Source organism: Felis catus, chromosome B1, assembly GCF_018350175.1.
Source record: "Felis catus isolate Fca126 chromosome B1, F.catus_Fca126_mat1.0, whole genome shotgun sequence".
NCBI classification, from domain to species: Eukaryota; Metazoa; Chordata; class Mammalia; order Carnivora; family Felidae; genus Felis; species Felis catus.
This window is the reverse complement of record NC_058371.1, coordinates 144,028,490-144,051,271: the sequence shown is the minus strand read 5'-3', so window position 1 is coordinate 144,051,271 and position 22,782 is coordinate 144,028,490. Positions and strand designations below refer to the sequence as shown.

The following is a 22,782-nucleotide window of genomic DNA, read 5'->3' as shown; positions in this document are numbered from 1 at the left end:
TGAATTATAAAATGGTATAAAGGGGTACCTGGGTGGCTCAGTTGATTAAGCATCCAATTTGGCTCAGGTCATGATCTCACAGTTCATGAGTTCGAGCCCCACTTTGGGCTCTGGGCTGACACCTCAGAGCCTGGAGGCTGCTTTGAAATCTGTTACTCCCCTCTTGTCCCTCCCCTGCTCATGCTCTGTCTCTCAAAAAATAAACATTAAAAAATTTTTTCTAATAAAATAAAAATAAAATTATAGAAAGGTTACAGTATAACAAAATGAGAACTCAGAGTAATCAAGAAAATATTAAATGATGTGTGCACTGAAAACACAGAAAGTGTAGAAAACATTTTTTAATATTTATTTATTTATTTTGAGAGAGAGAGAGTGTGTGTGCATGAACATGTGAGTGGGAGAGAGGAATGCGCAGAGAGAGAGGGAGAGAGAATCCCAAGCAGGCTCCACACTCTCACTATGGAGCTGGACACAGGGCTGGATCTGATGAACTGTGAAATCATGACCTGAGCTGAAATACAGTGGGGAGGCCTAACTGACGGAGCCACCCAGGCACCCCTAGAAAACATTTGAGAAAGATTTCTACCAAAAGCAGTGAGTTACCATCCCTTCTTCTTTGAAGAACTCATTTATGCAGATAATTTATATTTTAAAAACGTTCCACTCAATTATGTTTCTCCCCTCATCCTTGTCAACTCCACCTTGCCTCATTCCAAGTGTCAGACTTACCCAATCAATGTTGTCTTTCTTTACAAGTAATAAATACATCTATTTCCAACCCACTGCAGAGAACAGACCACACACACCAAAAAACCCACTTGCTCATCTTGATTTCTCTACCTTTAAAATAAGTATGCTCACCCCAATTTATTGCAAGCACACAAGCGCGCGCGCACACACACGCGCGCGCACACACACACACACACACACACACACACAAACACACACAAAACATTTAAAGGGGAAGCACCAAAAAGAACAAGTCATAAAGTTCCCTAAATGTAAATTTAAGAAACACAACAGATGAACATAGGGGAAGGGAAGGAAAAATAACATAAAAACAGAGGGAGGCAAACTGTAAGAGACTCTTAAACACAGAGAACAAACTGAGGGGTGCTGGGTGGGGGATTGGGTAAATGGGTGATGGGCATTAAGGAGGGCACTTGTTGGGGCGCCTGGGTGGCGCAGTCGGTTAAGCGTCCGACTTCAGCCAGGTCACGATCTCGCGGTCCGTGAGTTCGAGCCCTGCATCAGGCTCTGGGCTGATGGCTTGGAGCCTGGAGCCTGTTTCCGATTCTGTGTCTCCCTCTCTCTCTGCCCCTCCCCCGTTCATGCTCTGTCTCTCTCTGTCCCAAAAATAAATAAAAAAAACGTTGAAGAAAAAAAAATTTAAAAAAAAAAAAAAAGGAGGGCACTTGTTGGCATGAGCACTGAATGTTACATGGGAGTGATGAATCACTAAATTCTATGCCTGAAATCATTATTACACTGTATGTTAACCAACTTGGATTTCATTTTTTAAATAAATAAAGTTCCCTTAAATGTAAAACTTACCTTTCAGTGTTAGAGTGATCTTTCATTATATTAGAAACATATTCCATTTTATCAAGAAAAAATGTGTTAAATATGCCCTCTCTGCCCTCCACCCCCTTTGCTGATGTCTTACTTGCCATACTTGACATCGCCGACCAATAGTTCTGGAGCTCTATACCATCGGGTGGCCACATAATCAGTATAAACTTCCCCAGGGGCTGCCAATGTCCGCGCAAATCCAAAATCACATAACTTGACCACGCCAGATTGGGAGACTAATATATTCTCTGGCTTTATATCTCTGTGTATGATCTAAGACAAAAAGCGAAGTATGACATATATTGGCACATCAAGTTAAGTATATTATTTTTTGAGCACCTGACATGTGCAGGGTACTATTTTTGTCCCTATAACAAATACAGATAAAAGCATATAAAATTGTTCCTGGCTTTAAAGAAACTGGGACCTAGCTGAGCAAGAAAGAACATTTATGCTTGAAATTTCACTTAATCAAAGATATTGGATGAAATATATATTACTAAATACCAAATCAATTGTTCTGTTAATGACTACTCTCAAGACTAAGAAAGTAAGACTATCATTGAAGACTAGACTGGTCACAGAAAAATTTTATGAAAGACATGTCTCTAATACTATGTGTGACCTCGATAAATATAGAAATGGAAGGACAATCCAAGTGAAGGTAACAAGAAGAGCAAAAAAGCAAAGACAAAAATAGATCAGGAAACTCTGGGGAAGTGTTTTTCCTAGAGTAGAGGTTATATACTAGGGTGGAAGGCTGCCTCAACCTCCAGCCTGGGAAGTCTGAGTTGGTGTCAAGGCCATGGGAATCCACAGAAGTGACATAACCAATATGGTATTTATAGATGTTGGCCCATAAACAAACTAAATCAGAAGAAGGACTAAAGGCCAGGAGAAGAGCATTGGGACAACTACGAGAGGATAAGGGCCCAAACAAGGCTGGTATTCAGAGGAATAGAATGGAAAGAGGTACAAGTTAGAATTATCTTCAGTCAAGCATGAACAGAACTTAGGAAGTAATCTCAGATATTTTACTTAAACCTGGGAATCTAAAATAATGGTTCCATCAAAAAAAAAGAAACATCTAGAAAAAGTTTGTTCTGATGGAATAGTAAGTAGTTTAGTTTTAGCCATGTGGGCTTTTAAGTGGATTGTTGAGCACCCAAGTGGAGGCATTCATCAGGCAATCAGAAATGTAAAGAGTAAAATAAGGTCATTTGTTAAGATTTCTAAAGGAGAGACTATGGAAGGAGAAAACAGGACAGTGGGAGAAATACTAAAAACTCTACAGCTAGGCAAAACAAATCATCAGGCTTATTCTCTAATACAAGTAAGCTTCATTTTGAAATTTTAAAAAATATATTTATTTTAAGCTCTTCCAGATGACCAGCATCAATCTGCCATTGCTGAGCATTTTGCAAGGCTACCAACTTCTGTTACATCCTAGACATCAACGGTGAGGTCACAGGGCCAGCCCCACTCTATCAGCATTTGTTACTTGTATAATCATACCAAAAAAATGTCATTTAAAAATATTTTGTAAAACTGGTAGAATCAATGTGCTGAGTTATTCATTTTATAAATGTCATTTCACCTAGAGGTGCCTTTATATGATATTCAAAGGATATAAAATGATTGTGATAGACAATAGGGTAAGAGCAGGGATTTTCATACATCACAACTAGGCGAGAGAATGTGAACTTAAAATTTGTGCATTTCACTCAGCAAATGCTACCTTAAAAAAGCAAAAAAGCAAAAAATCACAGCAAACAAATTTTAAACTCTAGTTTAATATGCATAGCTGAAGTACTTAAAGTTGAAATGTACTGATGTCTGTAACTTACTTTCAAATGCATAAATAAATAAGACAGAGTAATGGGTAGATAAATGGATGACTAGATGAATAAATATGTCATAAAGCAAATACAGCAAAATGTTAACAAGTATAGAGTCCACATGGTGGTTATATGGGTATTCATGTACACTCTTTCAATTTTTCGGTATAGCCTAAAATTTTCATAATAAAATGTTGGAAGAAAGAATACATGTTATTATGAATCATGAAAATTAGCAGTATCAAAGTAACACAGTTTATTTCAATTACTTTACTGGTCCAAACTTTAGGTTAGGCAAGTGTCTCATTAATTAAGTGATGGTATCTGGTGAGTTAATCATTGGAAAAATCATTATTTAACCTAAATACTTACATTGTGACTGTGACAAAATCCAATTCCATTAATAATCTGAAATAAATACTTCTGAACCAGTTGGTAGTCTAGACCATTTGGAAAGAGCTCCAAGTCATCAAGAATTGTATGGTCAACAAATTCAAAGACTAGGTACCATCGTTTTTTTTTCTTACACACTTCCAACAGATTGACCAGATTTTCATGCCTCAGTTGCTGTTGTAAAAAAAAAAAATGCAAAATCATTTTTCCAAGATCAAATTATGTAGCAATTAGTCACAATCTAAAGTCTTAGGATAAGAAAAATAAAATTCATAAACAGTATAAACTGTTAAAAGTATGTTCTGGTTTTTAAATTATAGTCAAAAGACCATACTGCCCCATTCTCCTCTCAGATAATACAATAAAGCCAATGAGAAAGAAATGTAGCTCCACCTTTGATGGAACTAAGCAGGATCTAGACCCCTACCCACTACGAATGAGGTGGGACTGCCAAATCTAGTCAAGGTGAAACAGAAGTTTAGGAAGATACCAAGAGATCACCTGTGGCTAAAAAGCTGGTAGAGCCAAGTAATCCAAAATTGGTGACATACCCTGAAAAAGGAAAAAACAAAAACAAAAAACTCCTTCTTTGCTATAATAGGAACAAGATTCATAGGCTGTCTGTGAAAGCAACCCTAGAACTGAATGGCACCGAGAAATACCAGGGAAGGGAGGCCTGAATAATTACACAGAAACTCATTCGCTGGAAGCAATCTCTTGGTGAGGCCAAATGGAAGGCAAAACAACTCATTATGAACAAATCAGCAAATGCCAAGGATAACAGAAGTCAATCCCACAGATCAGGCTTGCATTGTAAGGAACATCATTGTGAATCATGGTAAATTCCTGCTAGCCTGAAACAAGAGCATAGCCTTTCCCCTAAACGAACCTTCTACAGATAGCTAGTCCAGGAAGGGCTCACTTTGTTACAAGATAAGAAACAATCAAAAAGAAACCAATCCAGGATCTATTCAAAGATGCTCTAAGAAAAGAGGAAGAAAGAAGGAAACAGATAAACATTCACCAGAAAATGTTGCCACCATTAAAGGGAAAGAAACCACTAGAATATAGCCCTAAAAACCCTCAAGGAAAGAGTGATCCAGGAACTTTACATCCAACAAAACTGTCGTTTAAGTAAAAGACAACAGTGAAAAATATTGAGAATGGTGAATTCATTAGAGTGGGACTAAGTCTTAATAAAAGTGTGCACATCACAATCACAAAACAGAAGGTGAATATTTAAAATTTAACAAGGCACAAACAATGTTTCTAACAAATTTAGAAGAAAGAAGAAAAGATGCAAACAAGAGTGTACGTATGTTGATTTCCTTGTCGATGGGTCAAAATTATATTTTTAACATGAAACTTTAAATTACAAGGCCTAATTATATTTACAGGTTTAATGGTAAACAATAAGATAAATAAGATGTCTTTGAAAATCAGATGAGTTGGGGCACCTGGGTGGCTCAGTTGGTTAATTGTCTGACTCTTGATTTCAGCTCAGGTCACGATCTCAAGGGTCATAGGTTCAAGTCCTGTGTTGGGCTCTGAGCTGAAGTGTAGAACCTGCTTGGGATTCTCTCTCTCTCTCTCTCTCTCTCTCTCTCTCTCTCTCTTGCTCTCTCCATGCCCCTCCCGAACTTGCTCACTCTCTCTCTTTCTCAAAATAAATAAATAAACTTAGAAAATCAGATGAGAGAGTGGGAGAGAAAAGGAAATAGAAACATAATAATTACTTTACAAAGGATTAAGTATATTATATAATGCTATAGTTATAAAGGTAACAAATAGTAAAAAATAAAACCTTTCCAAATTATCAAAGGAAACACATTCAATATTTTAAAAATAATTTAGAAATTATATAGAAAAATATTTTTAAAGGTGTACTAAAACAGCATGATATTACAAATAATAATAACTAATACATACTGTTTACTATGTTCAAAACACTATTCTAAGCACAAAAACCCTATGAAACAGGTACCATTATTATTAGTCTGATTTACAGACAAGGAAACTAAAGCACACAGATTTTAAGTAACTCGTCCAAGGTCACACGGCAATAACTGCTAGACACAGGATTCAAAAGGAAGCATGAGTACCTACAAAACCCAGTCACTGTGGCCTGTCTTTTCCTGACAACATTTCATGTTTGCTTAGTTCCTCCTTCATGTCCAGAACGTCTGCTATGTAAGCACACCCAGACATGTAGCTGATTTGAATGAAAAATATTTAGATTTCTTATTCTTAACCACTAAGCCATACTGACTCTTAAGGGGGGAAAAATGACAACTAAGATCACACTTACCTGTTACATCATAACTATAAATGGGCTAAACTCACCTATTAAAAGATTCCATATCGAATCACAAAGAACTTTCCAAATATATCACTGGTTAAGTGAATTAAGGTAAATCCATACAAGGAAATAAATTGCAGCAATTTTTTTTTTAAAGGGCAGTTTTATGTCTACCGATATGCAATAATCACTAAGATACATTAAGTGAAAAAAGCAAGATCAGGTCAGTGAGTAGAGTATGCTGCCATTTGACATGCACACACACTGCTCCATATACATCCATATTCTTGTATATGAATAAAGTGCTTCTGGTGGATATAGTTGTTTACAACTGAATCGCCGGCATACAAAGGTGGCAGGGAAAATCATTCAAATTTTACAATATATTCGGGGCACCTGGGTGGCTCAGTCGGTTAAGCAGCCGACTTCAGATCACAATCTCATGGTCTGTGAGTTCAAGCCCCACGGCAGGCTCTGTGCTGGCAGCTCAAGAGCCTGGAACCTGCTTCTGATTCTGTGTCTCCCTCTCTCCGCCCCTCCCTTGCTTGCGCTCTGTTTCTCTCTCAAATGGTAAACATAAAAAAAAATTTTATAGCATATTCATGTGTTAAAATAAAATATGCATCAGTGTGTTAAAAGATAAACTGAAGCACATTAAAATTTATGTAAGAATTTTTGAGCAAACATCAATTTGCACAGGGCATCATCAAACTGAAAGAGGTTAGGAGCATTCTCGCAGCAGAAGCTAAGGGAAAGGCTTGTATAGAGCAGATGCAGAAGCAGAGTGAGGAAATTATTTGGTTGGTTATCTTGTAAGTGGTTGCTTTATTTAGGAAAGCCTACTTTGCTGTTTGTGAGTGGTTGTTTTTAAGTTACAGTATCTTAACTTTCAGGCATTTACAGAAATTGACTCTGGCTTAGGTTTCGTTCAGTTTGCTCTAGTGGGTGGCCAAGGCATTCCAGCCACCTCAGTCTAAGGGCTCCTTGTTTGCCCTTCAACAAGCAAAAGGTTTTTATTATAAGCATACACAAACACACACACACACACACACACATACACACACACACACACACACATACACACACAGACTTCTGGTAAAATTAAATCTAAAAAGGTATGGAGACTTCTGGTTTCTGATTCTGTGTGTAAAGAGCTTGGAAGTTTCTACTTCATCCTAACAAGTAAAAAGCAGAATACACTATGGGCGCCTGGGTGGTTCAGTCAGTAAAGCATCTGGCTTCAGCTCAGGTCATGATCTCACAGTTTGTGGGTTCGAGCCACAAGTTGGGCTGGCAGCTTAGATCTTGGAGCCTGCTTGGGATTCTTTGTCTCCCTCTCTCTCTGCACCCCACCCCCACTCCTGCTGTCTCTCTCCTCTCCAAAATAAATAAACATTTTTTAAAAAGCAGAATACACAAAAATCAACAACTCTTGTTAGATCCATAACAGAAGAGAGGATATAGGCAAGCCACTGCCCCCAAGATTGGAGAGATAGGCAGGAAAATATATGGAGTCCTTTTACTGGAGCAGATTTACAGGTGGAAATCTTTGCAGGAACCAGTGCCAAGGCAGGAAAACCTGAACTGTAATTGGCAAATTACTGGAGGCTCACTATGGACAAATCTGAAAGTTAAAAACCCCAGAGGAACCCAGTCACAGAGGGGCCCCCACCATATTGTAAGATTTATCTCCAGGAGCTCAGCCAGATTCCCAGAGTAAATTTTGGAGAAAAGTCTCCTTCTCCTTCCACAGGCAGAGGAGAAAGGAACCATTCTTAAATATGCCAGAGCTCTGTTCTTCTTTTTAAAAATTTTTAAAAATGTTTATTTTTGAGAGAGAAAGAGAGAGAGAGAGAGAGAAAATGCAAGTGGGAGAGGGGCAGAGAGAGAGAGAGAGAGGGAAACACAGAATCTGAAGCAGGCTCCAGGTTCTGAGCTGTCAGCACAGAGCCCAACGCAAGACTGGAATTCACGAATCCCAAGATCATGACCTGAGCCAAAGTCAGACACTTAACCAACTGAGACACCCAGGCGCCCCAGAGCGCTGTGCTTCTTAACAAAGCCTGCCCTGGGGGTGCCTGGGTAGCTCAGTTGGTTAAGTATCTGACTCTTGGTTTTGGCTCAGGTCATGGTCTCATGGTTCATGAGTTTAAGCCCCTTGTCAGGCTCTGCACTGACAGTGCAGAGACTGCTTGGGATTCTCTCTCTCTGCCCCTACCCAGTTCTCTGTCTTTCTCTAAATAAATAAATAAATAAATAAACAAACAAACAAACAAACAAACATTTTTTTAAAATTAAAAAAAACAAGGCCTTCCCTCAGCAAAAACTGGTTAAGCAGAGTCTAAGCAGCTGTGGTATTTTCAGAGCCTAAATGGCCTGAGGAAGGGAATACTCAACTTCATACTACTCTAGCTATCCTGTCCCACCTAAGGAAGGGAGAAAAAGCTGAGAAACACTTGCAAAGTTCACCATCCAGAAGTATAAGAACATTAAAAGACTGAGACCTATAGGTCCTTTTACAGGACTACAAAACTCTTCCCTTCCCCCCTCACCTCCACATTCCTAAAACCTATTTACAACAGTTCCTTTTACCCAGTATATCATTTCCAGCTATCAAGAAAATAGTACAAGACATACAAAAAGGCAAAAAAACAATGTGAAGAGACAGAACAAGCATTGAAACCACACATGGCAGGGATGCAAGAATTTGAAGCAACTATGACTAATATGCTAAAGGTAAAGTAGACAGCATGCAGTAACAGATGGGCCATGGAAACAGCGAGATGAAAATCCCAAGAAAGAACCTAAAAGAAATGCTGCAGATAAAAAACAGTAACAAAATGAAGAATGTCTTTGGTGGGTTTATTGGTAGACTAGACACAGCTGAGGAAAGAATCTCTGAGCTAGAAGATATGTCAACAGAATGGTCAAAAACCAAAAAGAAGAGAACAGAGACAAAAAAAAAAAAAAAAAGAATATCCAAAGACTACAGGACAACTATAAAAGGTATAACATAGATGTAATGGGAATATGAGAAGGAGGAGAAGAAAAAAAGAAACAAAAGAAGTACTTGAAACAATTATGATTGACAATGTCCTCAAAATTAATGTTAGATACTAAATCACAGATTCAGGAAGCTCAGAGAACACCAAGCAGGATAAATGCCATGGAAAAAGACAAACAAACAAACAAAAAACCTACCCATAGGTCTATCATTTTCAAAACATAGAAAAATCAAAGATGAAGGAAAAAATCCTGAAAGAAGTCAGAGGACAAAAACATCTTATACAGAAACAAAATAAGAACTGCATCCAACTTCTCCTCAGAAACGATGCAAGCGGGCTCCTGGGTGGCTCAGTCAGTTAAGTGTCTGACTTCAGCTCAGGTCATGATCTCACGGTTCATGAGTTCAAGCCTCACATCAAGCTCTCTGCTGGCAGCACAGATCCTGCTTCAAAACCTTTGTCCCCATCCCTCTCTGCCCCTCCCCCATTCATGAATGCTCTCTCAAAAATAAACATTAAAAAAAAAACATGTAAGCAAGAAGAATGGAGTGAAATATTTAATCTCAAGAGAAAAAAACGCCAATCTAGATTTCTGTATCCTCCAAAATAATCCTTTAAAAGTAAAGGAAAAACAGTTTCTCAAACAAACAGAAATTGGGGAAGTGTGTTGGCAGTGGACTTGCATTGCAATAAATGTTCAAAGAAATTATTTTTTAACATTTTTTAATGTTTATTTATTTTTGAGAGAGAGAGACAGAGCACAAGCAGGGGAGGGGCAGAGAAAGAGAGAGAAACACAGACTCCAAAGCAGGCTCCAGGTTCTGAGCTGTCAGCACAGAGTCCGACACAGGTTTTGAACTCACAAACCATGAGATCATGACCTGAGCCAAAGTCTGACACTTAAGTAACTGAGCCACCCATGTGCCCCTAAAATAAATTCTTTAGAGAAAAGGAAAATAATATAGGCCAGAAACTCTGATCTACATAAAGAAAAGAAGAGCACCAAAGAAAGAGTAAGTGAAGGTAAAATAAAAACTTTATTTCTCTTATTCTTTTTTTTTTCAACGTTTTTTATTTATTTTTGGGACAGAGAGAGACAGAGCATGAACGGGGGAGGGGCAGAGAGAGAGGGAGACACAGAATCGGAAACAGGCTCCAGGCTCTGAGCCATCAGCCCAGAGCCTGACGCGGGGCTCGAACTCACGGACCGCGAGATCGTGACCTGGCTGAAGTCGGACGCTTAACCGACTGTGCCACCCAGGCGCCCCTCTCTTATTCTTAATTTATCTAACAGAAAACAGTTTGTTCACAATAATAATGCAAAAACGTATTTGATTATATAGACTTATGAATATCTTTTATATATATATATATGCTTATGTATGCTTATTTGTAAGTGAGATGAATGGAAGCAATGATACAAGAGACAGGAGAAAGGAATTAGGATTACTTTATTATTATAAGGTACTTATACACCTGTGAAGTGATATAGTGTTTTCTGAAAGTGGATTTGGATTATTTGTAAATGTATGTTGCAAATTGTAGGGTAATCACTAAAAAAAAAATTAAAAAGAAGTATAACTGGGGTGCCTGGGGGCTCAGTTGGTTAAGCCTCAGACTCTTGATTTCAGCTCAGGTCATGATCTCAGTTTGTGAGATTGAGCACCACATCAGGCTCTGCACTGACAGCATGGAGCCTGCTTGGGATTTTCTCTCTCTCTCTCTCTCTCTCTCTCTCTCTCTCTCTCTCTCTGCCCCTCTCCTGCTCATGTGTGTTCTCTCTCTCTCTCTCTCTCTCTCTCTCTCTCTCTCTCTCTCTCTGCCCCTCTCCTGCTCATGTGTGTTCTCTCTCTCTCTCTCTCTCTCTCTCTCTCTCTCTCTCAAAATCAATAAACAAACTTAAAATAAAAAGAAGTATAGCTGACAGGTTAAGAAAGGAGAGAAAAATGGAATCATATTAAATGCTCAATTACACCCACAAAAGGCAGAATAAAAGTGGAAGACAAAAATAGAAACAAAGAACAAGGGAAACAAGTTGAAAACAGTAACAAATATGGTAGATATTAACTCAGCTCTATCCTCACTTCTAAAGTCAATGATCCAAATGTATCAACTAAAAAATGGAGATTGTCAGAATGGCTCAAAACACACAACCTTACTATATGTTATCTACAAGAAATGCACATTAAGTATAAAAATACATATTAATTAAAAGTAAATGGAGGGAGGGCCACCTGGCTGGCTCAGTCAGTAGAGGGTGTGACACTTGATCTCAGGGTTGTGAATTTGAGCCCCACGCTGGGTGTAGAGATTACTTTTAAAAATCTTTTTTTAGGGGCGCCTGGGTGGCTCAGTCGGTTAAGCGTCCAACTTCGGCTCAGGTCATGATCTCACGGTCCCTGAGTTCGAGCCCCGCATCGGGCTCTGGGCTGATGGCTCGGAGCCTGGAGCCTGCTTCGGATTCTGTGTCTCCCTCTCTCTCTGCCCCTCCCCCATTCATGCTCTGTCTCTCTCTGTCTCAAAAATAAATAAAAAACATTAATAAAAAAAATTTTTTTAATCTTTTTTTAGAATTAAAAAATAAAAGTAAATAGATGGAAAAATATACCACACTGATCAAATGGAAGCATGAGTACCTATTATTAATTTCAGATAGACCAAACTATAAAGAAAAATTATCAATGATAAAGGAGGGCATTATATACTGAAAAGGGGGTCAATCCTCCAAGGAAACATAACAGTTCTTAACGTGTATGTGCCTAACAACAGAGCTGCAAACTATAGGAGGTAAAAATTGATAGAACTTCAGGGAGAAATAAACAAATCCACTATCATAATTGGAAATGTCAACCATTCCACTCAGAAACAGATAGATCCAGCAGGCAGAAAATCAGTAAGGACACACACACAGTTGAACTCAACAATACCATCAATCAACAGATATAACTGATATCTACAGACTATCCAACAACAGAATTCACATTTTTCTCAAGTTCATATGGAACATTCACCATGACAGACCGTACTGTAGGCCACAAAACATACCCTAACAAATTTAAAATAATAGATATCACACAATGTCTACTCTTGTACCACAGTGGAATTAAATTATAAATTAATTTAAAAAAAAAGATAACTGGAAAATCCCAAAATATGTGGAGATTAAACAACACACATCTAAAATAAAAACATAGATTATCAGTTCCACCTTTCTCTTTTATTCTTTCTCTGTGCTTTTTTTTTTTTTTTTTTAGAGAGAGAGAAAGAGAGCACATTAGCAGGGGAGGGGCAGAGGGAGAGGAAGAAAGAATCCTTTTTTTTTTTAACGTTTATTTATGTTTTAGAGAGAGAGAGAAACAGAGCATGAGTGGGGGAATGAGTGGGGGAGAGGCAGACAGAGAGGGAGACACAGAATCCAAAGCAGGCTCCAGGCGCTGAGCTGTCAGCACAGAGCCTGATGTGGGGCTTGAACTCATGAACTATGAGATCATGTCCTGAGCTGAAGTCAGACGCTTAACTGACAACCACCCAAGTGCCCCTGTGCTTTTATTTTTAAAAGCTGATGACTACCCCATTTGATAGGGGCAGACTAGGTAATTCAGACCAACTCTCCTATTGAGCATTCCTAAAAAGTTGGACAAAATATTTTTAAATCTTAAACATATAAAAGACCCAAGAAGATAGTGAGGAATTACTGGGCCAAAATCAAGAACAGGAGAACTCAGAGTTAATTTCAGTACTCAAATCAAAGCTGGTTTTGCCATCAAGTAACAGAGGTAGACCTGAGCTTGGATATTTGTGGCCTTTTGGGGGCTGAAAAGGAAGGAAAAGTCAAAGTCCAAATGCATTTCAGAGGTGGGGTCTCTGAGGCCCAGTTTAAGCTGACACCCTAAGAACTACACTGTCCCAGTAAAAATGGACAGAAATGAACCAGTCCCCACTAGACTTCACACCATCTATAACAATTTAAGAAACCCCAAACCTTGAATTTAGATTAATGTATTGGACTGGGAGCATCCCCATGCACCTGGCAGAAGTAAATGAATAACCTCTCTGGAGGAAGATAATTTTATCTTAGCCTCAAATTATTTCCAAAAAGAAATATCCAAAAACAATATCCAGTACAAAAAGGTAACGAAAAACACAAGAAAGTAAGACACTATAAAAGCAAAAACCTTGAACTTATTAAGGTGGTCCTGAGCTGGCGGTGTGTGTATACCAGACCAGGGAAAATTTTAATGTAAGTAACTACTAACTAATAAAGGTAGTTAATTATTAACAGGGATAAAAAGACTCTAAGGTATATTTCAAAATAGCAAATACAGACTAGCTACTACTTTCAGGGCTGAGGGAAAGTGCATAGAAAGTAACCAATACATTAGAAGAGCCTCCAGCCACAACCAAGGCTGAGATTCAGACTTCATTAGAGAGAGCATGACTGCCATAGACTGCCAGTGGTGAAAAAAATTGCTACAGGACACAAGCCAGAGGTGATGGAAGGGTGGGCAGCCAGCCAGGTGATAGAGAAACTTGCCAGAAATTGCAGGCAGGCAAAACTGGTCGTGAAAGATACTGATGTGAGCCTCAAAACCTCCCATAGAGTGATCTCATCCCAGTGCCCCCCCCCAAAAAAAAAGCAGGCCAGAACCAGGAAGGGAAGCCTCTTCTTAAGGACTATAGTGTCCTTCCATGCCCTCTATTGTCAAAGCTTAATATCAAACTAGCTGGCGAAAGAGAAATGTTTATAGATTCCAGCTCTACTTCCATGAGGTGGGGCCAAAAGGACTGACTTGAAACTGAAAGGCGATAAATTGATTACCGGCACAGTGTCCGTGGATACGGAAGAAGAAAATTAAAATCTTCCCAGGAAGAAAATGTCTTCACTTTAGCCTCAAATTATTCCAAAAAAATAATGTTTAAAATGTAATGTCCAGCAAAAAAATCAAAGACAACCAGGCATACAAAGAAATATGATAGCACAAGTAAAAACCATCAGAACATAAAGAAGACCAAAGCAGAAGCAGAGTAAGTTCAGATATTGGAATTATCAGATACAGGCTACTATGCTTTAAAAGAAAAAAAAAAGTCAGGGCGCCTGGGTGGCTCAGTCGGTTAAGTGCCAGACTTTGGCTCATGAGTCTGACTTCAGCTTAGGTCATGATCTCACGGTTCATGGGTTTGAGACCCGCGTCAGGCTCTGTGCTGACCGCTTGGAGCCTGGAGCCTGCTTTCGATTCTGTCTCTCTCTCATGCACGCTCTCTTTCTGCCTTCCCATGCTCGTTTTCTCTCTCTCTCTCTCTCTCTCTCTCTCTCTCTCAAAAATAAATAAACATGAAAAAAAGAAATTAAAAAAAAGAAAAAAGTCAACCTCAAAAAATTGAGGAAACTTGGGGTGCCTGCCTGGCTTAGTTGGTAGAATATGTGGCTCTTGATCTCTGGGTCATGAGTTAGAGCACCACACTGAGGGTAGAGTTTAAGTAAGTAAGTTAATTAATTAATTAGTTAAAATTAAAACAAAAAAGCAAAGCTTAAAAACAAACAAACAAACCAGGACACCTGGCTGGCTCAGTGGGCAAAGCATGTTTGATCTCCGGGTTGAGTGTAGACCTTACTTAAAAAACAACAACAAAACTGAAATCGTAAAAAGTGATATAGCAGATTTAGAACCAAATACAAATTTTAGAACAGAAAAATATAGTAATTTCTGTTTGCAATAACAGTAGACTAGGTAATTTAGAATAAGTAGAAAAGCTGAAAAAAATATATAAAACCACTATTTTAAGGGACAAGAGAGATGAGATAATAAAGAATATGTAAACTAGTATCTTGAAGACAGAGACCCAGGGAAGTGAGTCAAGCAATTAGAGTTGTTTTTTGTTTGTTTGTTTTGTTTTAGACCCTGGAAACATATCATTTCAGAGAGAAAATTAAGAGTCTGAGTGGCACTTTTGACAGTCTTGTGATCTAAGGTAATAGTGATTGGTGTCCAGGGGCCAGCAAGATGGAAAGAAGGGGGATGGCCCTGATGAAATCCTCTCACTTTGGGTTGGCCCAAAAAGTCCACAAACTATGATAACGGTGAATAATAAATCAGGTCTCTCAGGAACTACAACTCAAATTCAAATTATGTAACTTTCTCAGATTGGATTGAGATGATGGCAGAATGTTAGGTTTCCTGGAGTACCCTCAAGAGTGCCCTCAAGAGCCTCACAGAAGCAAGTGTAACTCCTCTCAGGGAAAAGATAATATCATCCAGAGACTCAAACTATGTATACAATTTTTAAAAATTAATAGAGGCGTATCAAAAATAAAAAGATCAAGAGAAAAAAAAGCAATCAATAGAAATAAACATATGGGAAATCCAGATAATAGGTATTAGATACAGATTTCAGAAGACTGTAATTTAAACAGTCATGAAAGCACAATAAAGAATTTGGGCAGCAAATTGGAAACTATTTTAAAAATCCAATAGAAATATTCTAATTGAAAAATATATCTCTAATTAAGAAGTCAGGAGTGTCTGAGTTGGTTGAGCACCCAACTCTTGATTTCAGCTGAGGTCATGATCCTGTGGTCATGAGATGGAGCCCCACATAGGGCTCTGCACTGACATCAGGAAGCCTGCTTGGGATTCTTTCTCTCTGCCCCTCCCCACTCTCAAAATAAACAGATAAAGATTTTTTAAAAAATCAATGCTTAAGTATAAAAGTAGATTGAAAATAGTTGAAACTGAATTACTGAATTGGAGGATAGGTCAGAAGAAAATATCTAGAATGAAGTAGGGAAAAAATGAAAGGATGAAAAACACAGAAAGAGTATAAGAGACATGGGGGAGGCCTAATATATAAACTGAATTCTTAAATGGAGAAGAGAGAGAATAAGATAGTAGCAATACATGAAGCAATAATAGCTAAGAATTTTCTAAAAGTGACAAATGGCATTATTTTACAGATGCAAGAGGTATAAAGTCAAAACAAATAAATAAAAAGAAACCCACATCAAGACATATTATTGTAAAATTGCTGAAAATCAAAGAGAAAACCTTAATGCATCCAAAAGAAAAAAGGACATACTAAGAAACATCCGATGATTCAAAAGCAGTGAGAACCAGAGAAACATTGGAATGGTACCTTGAATACACTGAATATAATGAACTGCCAACTTAGAACTCTATATATCCTGTGGAAATAATCTTTTCAACAAAAAGTAACATAAAGACTTTTTTTTTTCAGACGAACAAAAATGGTCACTGTTTCTTACCAGTGGATCAGCTTTAAAGAAAATAATGTAGTTTTTTTAAAACTCTTTTAATGTTTATTTATTATTGAGAGAGAGCATGTGCATGTGAGCGGGGGAGGGGCAAAGAGAAAGGGAGACACAGAATCCAAAGCAGCCTCCAGGCTGTGAGCCATCAGCACAGAGCCCCACACAGGACTCAGCCCCGTGAACCGCGAAATCATGACCTAAGCCGAAGTCGGACACTTAACCGACTGAGTCACCCAGGCTTCCCATTAAAGAATGTTTTAAATACAAGGAAAATGACTGTAGATAAGAGCTCAGAAATGTAAGAATGGTTGATGAGTAATGGGAAGGGTAAATATTAGGTATATCCTAATAAATACTGACTGAACAATTTGGGGAGGGATTTAAATATAGGGAGAATTAAAAACACATATCAGGAATATCACATATATCTCTAGTGATTCACTACAGTGAATATGACTATGAGATACTGGCACAAACTTAGACATATAGACCAATGGAACAGAATAAAGAGTAGAAAAGCCATTCCTACATATAAGGACATATAGCAAATGAGAAATTCAGAGAGTGGAGAAAAGTTGATATTTTCAGTAAATGTTTCTGGGATAACTGGACATCCATAAGGCAAAATAAGACTTGACTGTGCCATACACCATAGTTAAGATCAATTCTAAGTGTACTGAAATATAAATATGAAAACCAAAGCTATTAAGTTTCTTGATGATAGTATAGAAGGCTACCCTAATCTCTAAGTAGTAAAAGACTTCTTAAGCAGATAAAGGAAAGGAAAATATTAAAGGAACCATAAGGAAAATATTAAAACCATAAAGGAAAATATTAAAAATTTGACTACATTGAAATTAACAACTACTATTGAGTAAAAATAACATTAAGAGAGTGAAAAGAGAGCTTTTTTAAGAGAATAATAATTGGGGCGCCTGGGTGGCGCAGTCGGTTAAGCGTCCGACTTCAGCCAGGTCACGATCTCGCGGTCCGGGAGTTCGAGCCCCGCGTCAGGCTCTGGGCTGATGGCTCAGAGCCTGGAGCCTGTTTCCGATTCTGTGTCTCCCTCTCTCTCTGCCCCTCCCCCGTTCACGCTCTGTCTCTCTCTGTCCCAAAAATAAATAAAAGTTGAAAAAAAAAAATTAAAAAAAAAACAGAATAATAATTAACATTAAACTATAGTGGTTAGGAATGCATATTTGGTAAATGTGAGGGAAAAAATCATGGCAGTGATGAACATGCACATCAGGATAGTGTTTACCTTAAAGGAGAGGGAGGGGCTAGTGACCAGGATAGTAATAGAAAAGAGTTGTTGGCAGTGTTTTATTTCTTGACCTGGTGGTGGTTCTGAATGTTTGCTTCCTAACAATTCATTGAGCTATAATTATATTTTTGTGTATATCTACATATTGGCTAAATTTCAAAATAAAAAGTCACTTAAAATATAATATCCCAAATAAATGGCTCAGTGATGGAAATTAATCATACTGAGGAGAAAATTAGTGAATCAAACGATGAACCAGAACGATCTATACAGAACAGTGCATAGAAAGACAGATGAAGAAAAAAAAAAACAACAGATAATTCAGTGAGAAGATTTATGTTAACTGAAGTCCCAAAAACAGAGGATAAAGGGAATGAGTTGGAATAATAAGTGAGAATTTTCTGGAATTAATGAAAGAAATCATATCATAGATTCATAAAGACTCCAATCCCCAATGAAGCAAAATAAATTAAAAGATATCCAAACTAAAAAAAAAAAGAAAGAAAGAAAAAAGATACCCAAACTACATACAATATGGTGAAATTTCAGAAAAACAAGATCAAAGGAAAATTTTTAAGTAGCCAGAAAACAAAACTAACTTATGCTAATTGAAATCAGGATACTTGTGATCTGGATAGAGCAAGAAGGCAGTAGTGTTGGGAGAAGACATAGGGGGGCTTATGGAGTGATTTTAATGTTCTCGTTCTTTATTTACATGGTGGTAATATGGAGTTGTTCAATTTTAAAAAAATAGAGATGATTCCTATGAGATATACACTTTTCTATATTTTATGTCCACTTTATGTTATAAAAGGCTGAAAGGAAAAAGATCTAGACATAAAAAACCAAACTTATAGGGGCACCTGGTTGGCTCACTTGGAGGAGTGTGTGACTCTTGATCTCAGGGTTGTGAATTCAAACCCCATGTTGAGTATAGGGATTACTTAAAAATAAAATCTAAAAACAAAACAAAACAAAAAACCTTATAAAAGAGCAGCAGTTGGGCAGCAGTTGGACTGACAGCTGACTTCTCAGGAGCCATAATAGAAGCCAGAGGACAAAACAGTGTTATCTTCATTTTATTGAAAGAAAACACTTGCCAACCTAAAATTCCATACACAGCAAAAATATCTTTCAGGGATGACAGCAAAAAAGACGCTGGCATGCAAACTAAAATTGAAATGTTTTGTCCACAGTAGATCCTCACAAAAGGAAATCCTAAATAATACACTACAAGAAGAGAAGAGATCCCAGATAAATGGCCAGGGATACAGAAGAAAAGGAAGAACAAAGAAAGTTATAGGTAAACATAAATCTAAATGAACACTAAACAATAATTATGTCTTGTGACGTTTAAAAATATGTGAGAGTTAATATATGACAATATTAGCATGCAAGATGGAAGGGAATAACCAGAGATAAGTATTGTAAGGATTTGTATTACCTGGAAGAAGAATACAAGTATTAGATAATGTTAGACTTCAACAAATATCTAAGATAACCACTAAAAAGTGAGAAACAAGATACAATTTTCAAAACTATTACAGGGAAATAAAGAAATGATGAATGTAATTAATCTAAAGAAAGAAAATAAAAAGAAATGTAAAACCAATAAGACAAATGGCACATATTAAGATGGTAAATTTATACTGAAATATATCAGAAATTACATTACATGTAAATAGACTAAATATTCCAATTAAAAGGCAGGGTTGTCAAGCAGGATAAAAAGCAAAATGTGACCATATGATGTTTACAAAATACGCATCTAAACAAGAATTAAGATGAGATGCCTGGGTGGCCCAGTTGGTTAAGCATTCAACTTCGGCTCAGGTCATGATCTCATGGCTCCTGAGTTCGAGACTCACCATCAGTCTCTGTGCTGACAGCTCAGAGCCTGGAGCCTGCTACAGGTTCTGTGTCTCCCTCTCTCTCTGCCCCTCCCCCCACTCACACTGTCTCTCTCTCTCTCTGTGTGTGTGTGATGAAAGTGCACAAATTATTTTTTCTAGGATTTATGTATAGTGGGAAAACCTGGAGAAAAAAAGGTTTTAATGCCATTTACCCCCATCCCCTCCCTTCTGAGATGTCTTACCTGGCCTTGAACTTCATGTTATAGTATCGACCAAACTGTTGTACCTCCTAGGACATGTCCCATCATCTTTGCTGTTTCTGTTCCTTCCACCTGGGACAGCTCTTGTCAGCCATTGATATTAATATGAGCCAGGCAGAGGGTGCCTATATAAACATCCCCCAGTAAAAACCCTGGACACAGAGTCTACTGAATCTTCTTGGTAGATGGTATTTTACATGTGTTGTCAAAGCTCATTTTTGGAAAAAGTAAGTACATCCTGTGTGACTCCACTGAAAGAGGATTTTTGGAAACCTGTGACAAGATTCCTCTGGAATTCATGTGCATGTGCCTTTTCCTTTGCTGATTTTCCTTTATATCTTTTCACTGTAATAAATCAGAGCCATGAGATAGCCATCAGCTGCTATCTACTTAGTGCTCTGAGTCCTCCAGTTGAATCATGGAACCTGGAGTGGTCTTAGGACCCCAAACACAGATGATAGATAGATAGACAGATAGATAGATAGATAGATAGATAGATACAGAAAGAAGCAGCAAATACTTTAAAAATCATATTTATATTCATGGGATAAATGAATATGCATAAATAACAATTTCATTTGTTTATTGTCAAAAAAGAAGAAACATATCTTAAAGTTTAGTATGGAAATGAATATAAAAACTGTAATTTTTTTGTAAAAATATAACCTTGATCAAGAGACAACTTTTTTTTTTAACTCAATACAGATATTTACTCACCTTAAGTAACTTGATTTCTCGCATAGCAATTTTTTTAACCATTTTGTCATCATCGCTTTCTAAGAACTTCTTTATGGCCACAATTCTTCCAGTATCTTTATTCCGACACTTCATCACCATTCCGTAGCTCCCTTCTCCAACCAGTCCTAGATTCTCATATTTTTCCATTATTAATTCAAAACCAATAGGAATTCTTCCTGCTATGGAAGCCAAAACATGGAGTTAATAATGTTGAGTATATTAATTTCTTCCACCTTCCCAGGAAATTAATTCTTCCCCACTTGTTTTCCATATTAGAGGAGTCACTGTGTCAATGGCTGTCCTGTGCTGTCTCACAATTTCTTACTGTTTCCACATCTAAGCTGTTTTCAGAATATTAACATACATTTCATAATAGACAAAGCAAATGGAATTGAAGCCATTAAATTTAAATTATTAGATGCCATGTTAATGAAATTCAATATATTTTTAATTCAGATAAAGCAATTCTTGAACCATCATTCAAAACAATTATAGCTTACTTTAGAAACACAATTCCTTTTCACTCAGAGGTGAAAAAGTACAAGTGAGTTTTGTTTTGTTTTTTTTTTAAGATTTTATTTACTATGTAATCTCCATGCCCAATGTGGGGTTTGAATTCACAACTCTGAGATCAAGAGTCACATGACCTACCAACTGAACAAGCCAGGCACTGCAATGAGTTTGCTTGTAGTGAAGATCAAATTTATTTTTTTTACATTAGGCTTAAAAAAGTGAAGTTGAAAATCTTTATGTATTTTCTACTCAATTGGGAAAAATATTTATTCACAAAATGACCACTTACCAAATTAACACTAAGGAACTTTGATAAACTTTTTTTTTTTTTAACTTTTCTTACCGTAGTAATTAAATTCCCATATTGAACTTACAAAATAACAACAATGGCATCACAGTACATAAGCAGATTGTTTAAAAATTAAATTTTGGTAGTACCACATACAGTATCTCAAAAATACTTTTAATGATTACTCACTATAAGTATGATCATTTGAATTTTGTGTTTAGAATTCTTTTACATCTCATTATATGACATTTTCTGGTTAATAGCAATCCTATTAATGATTGATGAAGGATCAGCAATTATTCCACTACATATTTTGGTATAGAAAAAAACTTTTCAGTTCAAACTCAGATTTTAATTTACAAGGTATGATTGCCATGAAATATACAAGCTAAGAAAACAAACATAAAGTTAAATTTATTTTTTAAATCTGATTTTGAAATTAAATTCCAGAAGCAAAGAATAAAAAAGTATTGTTCTTAATCCCAATACGGTTCTAAAAGTTTTAGAAGAAAAAATAATCTTTCAGTAACTATATATTCAAGTGATGATTCATAACTGAATTTTTTTAACTTAATAATACAAAAATACTCATTTATAAAATGTGGAAAGAAAAAAAACCTCTCACTTATTTCATTAATTGTGTCCTCATGGCCATCTAAAAGTAATTTACCCAGAGTGTGAATTGTGATGTTTTATTTGCTTCCCTATTAGTACACTGATAACAAAAAACAAAAGAAACACCCTCTTTGTTCTAGCAAACTGTGATAATCCAGTGTATATATTTTCAGCAGTTTACCTTAATAATTTAGGGTTATTATAGATAGATAGATAGATAGATAGATAGATAGATAGATATAAAAAGCATAGATATAAATAGATATAGATATAGATATAGATATATCTATAGATATAGATATAAAAAGGTTTTCATGGAAAACCAGAAGACTGATCTGCTGGGGAAAAAGATGAAAATAAATTCCAGTCAACACCAACTCCAATTATTTCACTATTTTACTACTAGCTTTGATAGTAGATTCTATAACCTATTTAGAGAGCAGTGTCCCCAATGCTAACTTTTCACATATTTGACATATTAACTTCCATTTAACATCTATTAACTATTTTGAATATATTTTTAAATAAAACGTGGGTTTGGAAAAAAATTGTCAGTGCAATTCTCTCTCTCCTTGCCTGAATTTTTTTTTCCTTCCAATAAGACAGCATGCTTTATTAAGGACTAGACTTTAGGTTTATCAAGCCAAGGACAAAAATAGCTGGACTCTATAACCTGGATCTTTTTAAACATTTTGCAATCGGTGCCCTCAATATTTGAAAATGCAAAGTGAACAAAATTAAAATTACCTTAGGCATGTCTGAGATCTCCTGAAGCATATCACAAGCTAACATTAAGCGAGTTGACTACTCCAAGTTTATTCTGGAAACCAACCACACATTTAGTCACAGCACATTGAACACACCTGCTTTTCA

The 22,782-nt window shown here is 36.9% G+C and overlaps 1 protein-coding gene across 2 annotated transcripts in view; it reads right to left on the bottom strand.

Moving 5' to 3' along the window:
- The window catches only part of CDKL2 (cyclin dependent kinase like 2), a 53,748-nt gene that overhangs the window by 30,157 nt on the left and 809 nt on the right, over positions 1 to 22,782 (bottom strand). The window contains exons 2-5 of one of the 2 annotated variants that reach the window (XM_019829355.3): positions 22,657 to 22,729; positions 20,472 to 20,671; positions 3,786 to 3,980; positions 1,670 to 1,848 (exon numbers count right to left, since the gene is read on the bottom strand). In XM_019829355.3, coding sequence (XP_019684914.2) covers positions 1,670 to 1,848; positions 3,786 to 3,980; positions 20,472 to 20,639 — 542 coding nt within the window. In that variant the 5' untranslated portion in view covers positions 20,640 to 20,671; positions 22,657 to 22,729. The remainder of the gene's footprint in view (positions 1 to 1,669; positions 1,849 to 3,785; positions 3,981 to 20,471; positions 20,672 to 22,656; positions 22,730 to 22,782) is intronic. The other variant, XM_006931059.5, reaches the window with a different exon arrangement.